This window comes from Aspergillus lentulus (genome assembly GCF_001445615.1).
Source record: "Aspergillus lentulus DNA, contig: Alt09, strain: IFM 54703, whole genome shotgun sequence".
In the NCBI taxonomy this organism is placed as follows: domain Eukaryota; kingdom Fungi; phylum Ascomycota; class Eurotiomycetes; order Eurotiales; family Aspergillaceae; genus Aspergillus; species Aspergillus lentulus.
The window spans coordinates 1,462,105-1,473,978 of NW_028322117.1; the positions used below are offsets into that span (position 1 = coordinate 1,462,105).

At 51.3% G+C, this 11,874-nt stretch overlaps 6 protein-coding genes across 6 annotated transcripts; 3 read left to right on the forward strand and 3 right to left on the reverse strand.

Moving 5' to 3' along the window:
* Window positions 1–894: 894 nt before the first annotated feature.
* On the forward strand, window positions 895–1,959 carry ALT_5307 (YeeE/YedE family protein; the record flags this gene model as incomplete). The annotated part of the gene is made up of 2 exons (XM_033555248.2): window positions 895–1,182; window positions 1,243–1,959. The coding sequence occupies 2 exons, from the start codon at window positions 895–897 to the stop codon at window positions 1,957–1,959; spliced, it is 1,005 nt and encodes a 334-aa protein (XP_033411139.1).
* A 242-nt stretch (window positions 1,960–2,201) lies between these two features.
* Window positions 2,202–3,392, reverse strand: ALT_5308 (glutaminyl-peptide cyclotransferase family protein; the record flags this gene model as incomplete). Its single annotated transcript, XM_033555247.2, has 1 exon — window positions 2,202–3,392. The coding sequence occupies one exon, from the start codon at window positions 3,390–3,392 to the stop codon at window positions 2,202–2,204; it is 1,191 nt and encodes a 396-aa protein (XP_033411138.2).
* Window positions 3,393–3,785: 393 nt separating this feature from the next.
* On the forward strand, window positions 3,786–4,696 carry ALT_5309 (uncharacterized protein; the record flags this gene model as incomplete). Its single annotated transcript, XM_033555246.2, has 3 exons — window positions 3,786–4,011; window positions 4,069–4,227; window positions 4,278–4,696. The coding sequence occupies 3 exons, from the start codon at window positions 3,786–3,788 to the stop codon at window positions 4,694–4,696; spliced, it is 804 nt and encodes a 267-aa protein (XP_033411137.2).
* Window positions 4,697–5,147: 451 nt separating this feature from the next.
* On the forward strand, window positions 5,148–5,925 carry ALT_5310 (putative histone h1.3.; the record flags this gene model as incomplete). The annotated part of the gene is made up of 3 exons (XM_033555245.2): window positions 5,148–5,252; window positions 5,312–5,649; window positions 5,721–5,925. The coding sequence occupies 3 exons, from the start codon at window positions 5,148–5,150 to the stop codon at window positions 5,923–5,925; spliced, it is 648 nt and encodes a 215-aa protein (XP_033411136.2).
* A 557-nt stretch (window positions 5,926–6,482) lies between these two features.
* Window positions 6,483–10,365, reverse strand: ALT_5311 (mismatch repair ATPase MSH6; the record flags this gene model as incomplete). Its single annotated transcript, XM_089599894.1, has 5 exons — window positions 6,483–7,178; window positions 7,244–9,636; window positions 9,687–9,855; window positions 9,925–9,960; window positions 10,033–10,365. The coding sequence occupies 5 exons, from the start codon at window positions 10,363–10,365 to the stop codon at window positions 6,483–6,485; spliced, it is 3,627 nt and encodes a 1,208-aa protein (XP_089455771.1).
* A 600-nt stretch (window positions 10,366–10,965) lies between these two features.
* ALT_5312 (uncharacterized protein) lies at window positions 10,966–11,383 on the reverse strand (the record flags this gene model as incomplete). The annotated part of the gene is made up of 2 exons (XM_033555243.1): window positions 10,966–11,206; window positions 11,271–11,383. The coding sequence occupies 2 exons, from the start codon at window positions 11,381–11,383 to the stop codon at window positions 10,966–10,968; spliced, it is 354 nt and encodes a 117-aa protein (XP_033411134.1).
* Window positions 11,384–11,874: the final 491 nt, after the last annotated feature.

The following is an 11,874-nucleotide window of genomic DNA, read 5'->3' on the forward strand; positions in this document are numbered from 1 at the left end:
GAGGGCTGCTAACGTATCATTATAAAGTTGTTTAGATTCTTTCCCTTTGTTTCGAGTCCATGTAATATCAATACAACCCGTTTCACATATGCACCAGTGTTTGCAGACAATTAGGCTATAGTTGGTAAGCGATTAGTATCGGGGGCTGTCATATGCGCCTCTCCTGCAGGTCTTATGCACCACTATTGATCCATTATGAGAGCTAACACACACTCTTCCTGAACAGACAACCTGCATCGGACCTCCTCTGCTCTTAGTCTTATCAATTTTTCTCCCAGGCACAGGTTTCCTTGCCAGAAAGCTCGGTGGAGATGTCGATCATTCCGATGAGGACAAGCCATTCCAATAAAGTCCGGTTCGGGGACCAAACCTTACTATAAGAGTCCCGAGTCCCGATATACCTTCACGGTAATGAGATGTGCTCGGACTGAGCTTTCTACAAGCTTCTCTTTAGCGGACCTACTTCTCGTATTCTCGGGAACTCATCGACTATTAAAACCTTAAAACTCCTTGGTCCTCGAAGTAGCTAGAAGTCAGAATGCTACCCCTTGATGATCGTTATTCATTTATGCTTCAGTTCGGGGACCTGCGGACGGTGGAGAGCTGTCCCCAACCTTCATCCATGGATTGGAAACTGAATAAGCTCCTCGGGGACCATTGACAATCGTCATTCACGGGGAAGCACACAATCGCCGAACAAATCTTAGAGAATGTCGGAAAATGACTGTGGCGCATCGACAGCTTTGTGAATTCGCTCTTCTTCATGGTGAACCCCTTGAGGATCAACCAAACGTCTACACCTAGACTCGACGAACCCATTGAATTCGTGGTATGGGAGGAATAACCTCATTTCAATCGATATTCTAGAGTGATTCAACCTGGCCAGCGGTCGCAATGTTCACGCCCGTCCACACCTCCCTTGGAGCTTTGCTGCTTTTCCAGAGTTCCTCAGGCCTCCTTCTACACAATGGAGCTGTCTTTGGCGTTTCGTCCTTGTTGTCCGGATGCGTTTTCAATCCCAGTTGCGATAATGTCCCCATAATCGTAGGGTTAGTCTCCAGCGTGGCTCCGATCTATTTGTTCGCGCCATCCTTGATACCAACGTATCCACCTGCGCCGAACTCGTGGGCTTCCGTGGCGTCCACGTTTGGCATAGGGCTCCTACTGGGCTGGGGAACAAAGGTGAATGGCTATCGCGGCTGCTTTCCTGAGCTTTCTTGCTGACAGAGGACGTTGAACTAGAATGGCCGCGGCTGCACATCCGGCCACATGCTCTGCGGTCTTTCGCGCCTGTCGCCACGCTCACTCATCGCAACGGCCATTTTCTTCACTACCGCCCTGCTGACCGCGAATTTCGTCAACGGAGGCCAGACCATTCCGCCCTGCCCGTCCGGTATCCCCTGTTATACCCCCGTGTACCCGTCGATCGAGGAGCTCGCGTTCATGGTCACGGCCACCGCTCTAACACTCGTGACAAACTTCGTAGTTGTCCCCCGAGTGCTGGACCGGTCGAAGAAGTCGACGACGATCTTTTCGTACCTGGCCGGGTTGCAATTCGGTCTGGGACTGTTCATCTCCGGAATGGCTGATCCGGCAAAAGTCCTCCGCTTTTTTGCCGTGCTTACTGATCCCTCTCGATGGGATCCTTCGCTTGCGCTCATCATTCTGTTCGGAATCGGCCCGTCGCTTGCGACTTACTTGTCCGTGAAGCCTGGACAGAAAAAGGGAGAGGAACCGGAGGGAGAGGAGTCCACTAAGCCTACCTTGGCGGATAACTGGAGACTGCCTACATTGACTGTGGCGGATATTGACTGGCGGTTTGTGACTGGTGCGGCAGCGTTTGGTCTTGCCTGGGGCTTACAAGGGGTATGCCCGGGCCCTGCGATTCTGCGTACGGTGCTCCAGCCGACATGGGGCCTTGTGGCAATGACGGGGTATATGTTGGGCAACCTTTTCTAAAAGTAGGTTTGACTGGTGGGTATCCCTTCATGCAGGCCAGCTGCGAAATTGATAGATTGAGGTATAAAATATCACCCAAAGCTCCTTAGTTACAGAATGCACTGTTGATATATGTATAACTCGCCGACCTTAATTGCTAGGCAGACCAATTGAATGTCAGCGGGGCTCGATTCAATAGCAATCCATGGATAGTACATTGTGTAACAGAGATTGTGATAGAACAAGGTCGTGATGGCCGAGGCTTACAATTCAGTCTTCCTCTCCGGATGAGATCGCTTTTCCTTGGGTTGCGCCTCAGCCCCGGGCATGAAGCCCTCCAGTTCCATCCACTCCGCTGCAAATGCGGTAACGAGCATGCTCCAGTCTTCCACCGTGTCCAGATCCAGATGTTCCCCGTCGTCATCCAACGAATGCCAGACACTGGGGAACCCCGTCATAGGTGAAGCATCGATTACGTGTAAAATTTCCACGCCGCGCGCAAGGAACGGGATATGGTCATCTTGTATGCCATGGGCGGTGGACAGCTGATGCTCGTTCTTCGTACCGTCAGCGAACCACTGCCGTTCGGACGCGTCCCCCGAGAACGACTTGAATTGCTTCAGATCACGGAACCGCTTCTCGAGCGCGGCCAGTTTCTGGTAGGCCCAGTGGGTCGTCGCAAAGTAGGACTGGATGTAGGGGTTCTTGCTACCCAATAGATCGAGCAGCACAAAGAGCGAGATGGACGAGAGGGGAGTCTTGTAGACCGACATGGCCGGGTGGACTTGGGAGTCCCAGTGCTCGGCGAGAGAGCGCGCGCCATATAGCGAATCGGTGTCCGTCCAGAGACCGAATGCCTCCTCGCCGTCCAGGAAGAGCACCTGTATACCCTTTTGATCTTCTAGGGTTGCATCTGTTCGGCCCTGCGCCTGCATAACCTCCCATTTCTTCGACAGGGCCGCATCGATGCTGCGCATCGCGTGCATGATGATCGCACACGGGGCCGCGCTATCGATGGCCCCGATGAAACCCTCCGGTTTGTATTTGCTGTCGTAGTGTGCGACGAGCGTCAGTCTACCCACGTCACCCACCGTGGCCCAGGGAGGATCGCGCGACGCGATGAAGTTGACGAACGGAACCTCCTTGCCATGGGAGAAGGGCGTTTTCGATGTAGAGTTCTGGAATTCGATCTTCCAGTTTGGTAGAGATGTGCGGAAGAAGTCCGCAAAATGATTGAGCACCGCTGTGGAGCCGGGGGTGCCAGGGACACGGGGTCGCAGGATTGGCGCCAGGAGTGCTCCGTTGTGGATATCGAAGTCGCTATTCGGTCGTGGCAGGGCTTTCAAGGTCTCATCTGAGATCGACTTGTACGCTCCTGCGGAGAGCAGCAGAAATGGCAGGGTGAGGCATATCGTAAGTAGCCAGCGAACAAGGCCACCGTAAGCCGGAACCATGGCGACTTTAGGATGATGCTAGCAGGCTTTCATGGCAAGTGATCGTCGATCTTGGATTGTTTCCGATATACTCGGGAATTACTGGCTTCAGGAAGCCCAGATACTCTCACAAATCTGACATTGGGCACTAGAAGACATCTGCTCGAGGAAATTGCAAACAATCGAGACAAAGCAAGGAGGACAATCCATCCGCGCTAAGAAGGCCTGCATAAGTCGGCCGGCGGTAAATTAGATAATTAGATAAGGCCCCGTTGCGGAGATCACCCGCGCAGTCATTCCGTCATTCCCTTGGATTTTCTGTTCGATCATTGAAACTGGCAGTCGGCGAGACGGTTTCCTATCCTTCTTTAGCCAGTGTATATCAATTGACGGTCTATATCACAGACTCTCAAGATGAGAATTCAATGCTTCCTCCACCCACAATTGCGCGCAGCGCTTCCCCGATCCGTGCAGAGAGATCTCAGTAGCAGATTATTTACTCGGCTCAAGACGACTCAGAACGCATTCAAGGGAAATGGATTATCTGCCGCGAAACCGAAAGAGAACAATGGCAGCTTGACAGGCTCCAGTGCTTCTACGAACTCCCCGACGACACACGCAAAGACTACCATCAGACGAGGTAGCGGGATACCCTGGACCAAGCTCAACAGACATGATGCTAAAAGCAAGCTTATAGGACCTCCAGAACGGATATTGATCTATCATGGCGGGACGGGAAAGGTCATATTCCTGGGCATGTTGCGTATCACGACGATCTTCCTCTTTGGAGTTTCTTGCCTTGTCGTGGCTCCAGCCTTTTTCTCTGACGACTACCCATGGTATATAGCACCAGCTGGTAAGTTGTGAGATTCCTCGAGCCGAAATGGCGTAGCTGACCTTCAATAGTGGTCGTGGGTGGCGCGTTACCGATGCTATTCGTTGCCTACACTTCTGCCCCATTTGTGAACTTTGTACACCTCGCGCTTCCCGTCTTTGCTCGTCGTTCGCGGGAGCAGACCCTACAATATGCGAAGAACTTACCCCCGACAGCCACGTTGTATATCAATACTATGAAGTTCACGACGATCCCGCGGCAGACTGAGGTGCGATTGGGAGACCTGGTTCGTGACAAAGCCTTGTTACGGCCAGTGAGCTTTCGAAATACAAACCCAGTTCCTCTACCTTGGTGGGCAGGTAGGACATTGAGGCAATTCTACACGGCAGAAAAGAGTCAACCAGGGAAGGAGTCCTCCACATTTTACCCTGAACTGTGGGAGCATGTATACAGGCAGATTCCAACCTCACCACGACCGAGGCGAAGCTAGAAAACCCGAAAGCTGAAAAGAAAACAACACATAGAATCAAACTACCTAGCACATTCCCTGTAATTTAAAAGATTCTCCTTGCACACTTCTGGAACACTCACAAGACAAATGTCGGTCACTAGAGCGGGACCTGGAGACTGGATTCTACTCTCACTTCAACATTATTCACACAACGACACAAGCAATTCTCACCCTCGCCTCACATTTCTCTTATCTGACTTGTGTTGCGTCTGAGTCTGTGTTTCTCTCCATCATACTGTTCTAAACCACTCACAGGCCCTCTCACTGGCACTATATCTACTGCTCCTTCCGCTCTCCTCTCTCACTTCTCCTGCTACAACTTCCTTTATCTTCGTGCGATTCCTGTTTCCCCTCCAGCCTCCATACTTTTTCCCTCGCCATACAGAACAACTCTCTACTTTCTCGACCGTTTACCTCTCCAACAACAAACATGGCATCCCCAGCAAAAACCAAACCTGAGGGCATCTTGGGCCTCTCCGCCGCCGAAGCCAAGATCATCATCCTAGGCTTTCTCTGCATCACAGACCAATACAAGGTACACATCGGCCCATGAATTACTAGACAACACGAGCCACCAAGCTGACAACCACCTAGATCGACTACGAAAAGCTCGCCAGCAAGGGCGGCTACACAGCTGGCTCCGCGAACGTCATGTTCAACAAGGCTAAACGCAAGCTCGCCGAACTCAACCCCGACAACAGCACCGAGAATGGCTCTTCTGCTACCGGCGAAGCCTCGTCCTCGAAGTCCGCGACGGCTACACCCAAGAAAGGACAAGCTAAACGTAAGAAGGCTGCCGCTGCTACAGGTGCGGAGGATGGCGGTGGCGATGGCGAGGAAGCTGCAACGCCTACCAAGCCCAAGCGGCAGAGAAAGACGCCTGCGAAGAAGGGAGCGGCTGCTAAGGGTGGAGCTGACAATGTCCAGAATGGGTACGTTGCTTGGCTCATCTGCTTCGTCTCTTTCGATTTAAGGTTACATAACTCATGGTATTTCATGACAGAAACGGTGCCTCTGAAGTCGAACCCGAGCCTCCCAAGTCCGAAGTCATCATCAAGAATGAACCCACGGAGGAAGGCAATGATGACTCGGAGCTCACGGTCAAAGCTGAACTTGATGAGGTCATGAACGATGCGGACCTTGATGCAGAGCTCGACGCTTTGGATGTTGCCCAGCAGAACATAAAGGCGGAGGATCACACTGCATAGATTCGTGCTCCGATTCTTAACGACTGATGGCAGGACGACACTCGAGTGGAATTGGCTTATGATCTTTGTTTCTTCAATTACGCGCTTTTCTTTTGATCGACGGCTGTTCATTCAGTTCTTGGGGTTGACGTCGTGGTGAACTTCTATGGGATGACGGGTGCTTCTGCTTAGCTGGATGAGAAGATACCCCGAATAGTCAATGCCGTTCTGTTTCCTGATTAAATGCTATCTTCATGAGTCCTTAAGTGCTCGAGCCTTCAAGAGACGAGATAAAGAGAAAAGGTCCTCGATCTCGGGACGCTATATTTTTTTGAAATATACCGTAACTAATCGCACATCAGTCGAAACCATTTTTGAATCATGGTCTATGATTCTCTAGTATTGAGTGATATATATCCCGAAATGCTCCCTGACCTCATCTGTGGATCTTTCGCAGTCATGCAGTGAGAATAACTCCAGCGCCATACTCCCACTCCCAAAAGCAAATGACAAGAATCAGTTGACAGCGGAAACGAGAAGTCCATGTGGACCTTACCGATGATCTCCACTTCGATAGCTCAAAGTGCTTCGATAGCTTTGCGGAGTACCTCAAGGCTCAAGTCGGAGACGCTCTCGCTGCTAGGAGTGTCAGCAGGGGTCTCGCGAAGAGCCCAGGCGACGTCACTCCACCATCCCAAGCCAACGAACCCGCCGCCCTTCCGGCGCTCGAGGCTTTCCTTGAGACGACTTGTGTGCTCCCACTGCTTGGCAGCAACTTCGGCTCTCTCGATGACCTTGTTTGGAATACCGCACATGGACGCGCAATGCATACCAAAGCTACCTTCGGCAACGCCGTCCTCCAACTTGTACAAGAAAGTGATACGTCTTTCCTCATCATCAACGTGGATCTTCATGCGTTTGGGCGTGATCTCCGGATGACCATCGAACTCTGCAGCGAGAGAATGATAGTGAGTCGCAAAGAAGCCCATTGCCCCAATATGAGTGGCGACGTGATGCAGCACTGCCTGAGCAACAGCGACACCATCATAAGAGCTAGTTCCACGACCAAGCTCATCCAGAATGACGAGCGATCTCGGTGTAGCTTCAGACAGTATCTTCTTCGTCTCTGAAAGCTCCACGAAGAACGTGGACTGGGCTGCAAAGATGTTGTCATTCGCGCCCAAACGAGACATAATACGATCAACAGGTGTCAACCGAGCGGACTGGCAGGGCAGGTAACAGCCGATTTGAGCCATGATAACAGCGATACATGTCTAGAGAAGCGAAAACAGTTAGTCCATCTTCTCTAGAAAAAGTTGGCGAATGATTGCGTGCTTACCATTCGGAGAACCGTGGATTTTCCGGCTGCGTTAGCACCAGTGAGGAGATTGATATTCGGCGCTTCGCCTCCCAGACGCACGTCATTGGGAATGAAGTCCTCCACCGACGACAGCAGGCATGGGTGACGCAGCTCCTCAAATTCAAGCACACTGCGTTCGTCTTCGACGAAGACAGGGCGGCAGCTCGGGTAACCCAGGGACGAAGAGGCTTTGGCCAAACTTATCAGACAATCCAGTTGTGAGGTGATCCGGACGGCTGCAAGCCATGTCGTGTAGTTCTCATCGAATCGTGCGTAGAATCGACCAGCGACTTCCTTGACGATCTGACTGTGTGTTTCCTGCGCCTCTTGCAATTTGCGAATGAGAGACCTCAGTTCGGGAAAGTAATAACGCTTCACCTGTTTCGTGGCGGACATCTGGTCCCAAGTCTTAGGGATATTCTTCACCTTGATCGGCACCTCGAGCTGATAAATTTCTTTTCCATTGTCACGATAACAGATGGCCGTGGACCCCAACTCACGGCGTTGGCGTTTGAGAAGGTTGTCAAGATCCCGGTGCAATTGTTCGATACGCTCTTGGGAGGTGTCGAAGTCTTCCTCAACACCTGGTTTGGGAACCAGGATGCCATTTTCCTTCGCCTTAGTGCGGTCGAAAGCTGTTTTCCAATATTCTAGCAAAGAGCTCAAGTCGGGCATCCCGCTAATCAGCTGCCCAATGACTCCTTCTCCCGAAGAACCACTATCCTTGAGGAGAGTGATTGTGTATTCAATCTGCTCGAATCCTTCCAGCACACGCACAAAATCTTGCGCTTTGCAGTTGGCAGCATGGATACGGGAGATAAGCCGTTCGAGATCAGGCATCTTGGTTAGCTGGGAAGAGAACTGGTCTCGAACGCTTGAATCAGCGTTCAGGGCGTCAACGGCGTCCAGCCTCGCATTGATCTTCTTTGCATCCATCAACGGGTGACAAACCCATTGCTTGAACATACGCTTGCCGAAAGGAGTGATGCAGCGATTTAGAAGCTGGAAGAGTGTCCCCTCTGAGCCACCATCAAATGAGTTGGCGAAAATTTCCATGTTGATCAGAGTTTGACCATCAAGTACCAAGCTGGAGGCCTTCCTAATAGGGTCATACCACGAGAAGTTTCCTATCGTGATCAGATCGCGGTCGAGCTTCAGAACCCTGAGGTATTGGACTAAGGCTCCGACCGCAGACATGACCAGTTCCTTCTCTCGAGCCTCTCGTAGAGCCTCCGGCCACGCTTGTAAGTTATCGTCATCTTGGGAGACAAAGTATTCGCTAGCATCGAGCTCCTTCACAGTTATATCTGCCTCCCAAAACTCTTTTCCAGGCTTCAAGTGGTTCCAGATCGTGGTGGGACCAGTGTTGTTTTTCAAAATGCGCAGAGCCTTCTGAGAAACCGTGGACTTCTCCAAAAGCAGTTCTTGGGGACGAGTTTGTGCGACGAATGTCTCGAACTTGGTCATGTCAACATCGTCCACGAATTCTGACAGAGAGAATTGGCCTGTCGCTGTGTCGACGAACGCAAGCCCGAAAGCAGGATGGTCGTCTATAATGGCTTCCTTGATCGCAACGCAATAGGTGGACATATCATCCTGCAGCATAGAGCCTTCAACCAATGTGCCAGCCGTCAGGACGCAGGATAATTCTCTCTTTATGATCTTGTCTTCTTTTCCGCCAGCCTTCTTTCCGTCTCTCTCGCGCATTTCTTTACCCAGTGCAGATTCAGACTGGTCCACGCGGGCAATCTTGAAACCTTTGGCCACGAATTGATTGGCCCAGTGATCTAAGCTCATCTCAGGCACACCGACCATCCGCATGTTAACACGATCCGTGAGCTTTAGATCGAATAATTGGTGACCGATGGTAGCGTCGTTCTCATACAGCTCGTAGAATTTGCCTTTCTTGAAAAAGACAACTGTGTCCCAGAATTTTTGCTTGATCTCCCAGTACTGTCTCTCAAAAGGAGAAAACTTTGCCCAAGCCAGTGGGGGTATATATATAGTGCGAGGGTCGTAGTCGGGGTGATCTGGTGGGTGTCCATCTATGTCCCGAATGTTTGCGAGCCAAGGATAGCGCTCTTCAGGTTCCCTGAGATGAACTTTCTGCTTGGCAGGAGTTGCGGTACTTTTCGGTATAGCTTGTATTACCCGGTTCTGGCGGGGTTCGAGATTCTCAGGATCATAGGTCCACTTCAGAGCTGTGCCTGAGGAGGCGTCTGGAACATCCAAGTCCAGGTCTTCCACTGGAGAAGGAGGCGCGGGAAGAGAGGACGCCTTGCGAGTCGTTGCATTTGACGGTCTCTTACGCTTCTTGGATGGCTTGGCTTCTTCATCGGAGTCATCGGCAACGATAAAGTCGTCCATCTCTACTAGTCTGTTAGTCCGAGAGCCAACGGTCGTAGAGCTATCAATAACGAACCGTCATCTGAATAGCCGACCTCACCACCTTGCTCGAATTCATCTTCGCTCTCTGGAGAAACCTTGCGTCTTTTAGAGGCGCGATTGTTTCGTCGATTGGGCCCGAATATCACATCATCGTCGTCTTCACCCTCAGATTCGGATTCGGCATAACTGATCTGTTTCTTGGCCTATATGTCGCAATTAGTGACAGGGTCCACCAGAATCAACCGCAAAGACGATTGCACGGATAGTCTTACCCGACGGGAGGGCGAAGCAGTCTTCTTTTCTAGATCCTGCATTTGTACAAGCGCAATCAGCAACCTGTCAACCTAGCATACGGTGCGGCGTCCGAAATATCAGCATACCTGAGTTTTATCCTCATCCTCCTCAGGCACCACCAAGTCGCTGCTTGGGACAGGAGTCAAGTTCTGTGTGTACCTCGGTACGCTCTTCTTCTCACTCTTCGATGTCGCTTTGCTGGCATTCGTCTCGCGCTTCTCAGAGGCCCTCTCTGCGGGAGACGAGGCAGGTTCTACGTTACGAGCACCAGATGGCGTCGATGGCGAGGATTTCTGAAAGAAACCCAGAATAGACCGCTGGTTCTTCATGTTTTGTGTGCTGGAGGTGGATCGTTTCAGCGCTCCGGAGGGAGGTGTCGCCGTGGTGGGAGAGGATGCGGCACCAGCTCCTTTGGCCATTCTGACGAAAAATCAATGCTCGGCTGATACAATGTGTTAATTAAGATGATGTATAATCCATACTGAGGATGTCAGAAAGCAGCGGGATAGAAGCGCAATGCGAATGTTGATGGAGGTCTCAGGACGGAAAAATGGCGGATCGTCTGATAAGGAGGCGTCACGCAGCGCGTCGACGCGTTTAGTGGTCCTATCTACGGACACATCATTTCTTGGCCTCCCCCATGGCCTATCCACTCAGGAAACACCACTCCAGCAATCTAGGCCAACTAAGCGGTACTTGGCACAGAGAATATTCTGCTAGATGTACCTTTGTACGGAGAATCTTGCATATAACGCGTAGAAGAGAAGAAAATTCTGAAGCATGTACTTCTTTAAGGAAGCTACAATATCCTACGCTGTCCCACAATGGGTCCCGATCTATGCATGACAAACCGGGCGGCATTGTCATAGGCATGGATCAAGCATAATAAAGCAGTGTTATGAGCACGAGCACAGGATCTCCCACTGTTCCTATCCTCCACCCTTCCGCAACAGATGGCAATGTCTCCGATAGACCTAGGGAGCGCACTCCCACCTCGGGTGGCCCCGGCTGGCTGATGCCTAATAGCAAGCCCAGGCTTGAGCAATCTTTGCTCCTCCATTGCATTTAATAGTGCGGCTTTCGAACTTGCAGTTGCTGTTGAATTGTCCGTTGCGGAAGAGGGTCAACCCATTTCCACCGCAGCCTTCGAAGCGGAAAGGCCCGTTGTTGCCGTCGACATAGAAGTTTCGTCCACAGGGGTTGCTGTCACTGTCGACAATGGTAACGAAACCGCTGCAGGGTTCTGGAGTTCCGTTGGTCCTGATTTTGGAGTCCTGGTCAGCGTTTGTGATCATGTCAGGACATTATGAACGCTCAAACATACCATGCCACCTGGGATTTATGTCCATCATAGTTGGTGCGCAATCCCAAGTACACAGTGGCGTTGACAGAGGTGGCCGCTAGAAGGGCAGCGAAGCTGAGAAGGGAGAACTGCATTTTGTCTGGAAGCGAGACGCTGATTGGGATTTAGTCTTGCTGTTTGACCTGCTTTGAGTCTGATGATGCTGTTGTTGAGATCGAGTTTGCTGTGGGAAATGAGCTGCTTTTATACCTTTGCAGTCAGCGATGAAGATCTCTTGATGGTATAGCTCGCCTTCATTCTGTCAACCCTGAGCTGCAGGCAAAATGTTTCATCAATTATAGTCATGCAGTGGGTACACCATCACCACCTTCGCTCCCTGCATCCAGACCACTTTCCCTTTGTGGAAACTGGTCTACTGGCTGCTGACAGACATCGATTTCACGGGGATCACCCGACGCTTGAGGCTACGAGACCGACTGGCGCTGCAGCATCGCAAGTCGAGTTCTGCGGTTGTAAATCGTCGCTTCAATGAAGATCGCCCCATTGTGGAGTATCGCAGTCAGCGAAGATGTTACAATCCGTCAAATCTGCAGGTGCGTACAAAGTGTCATCGGAGTCTTTCGTG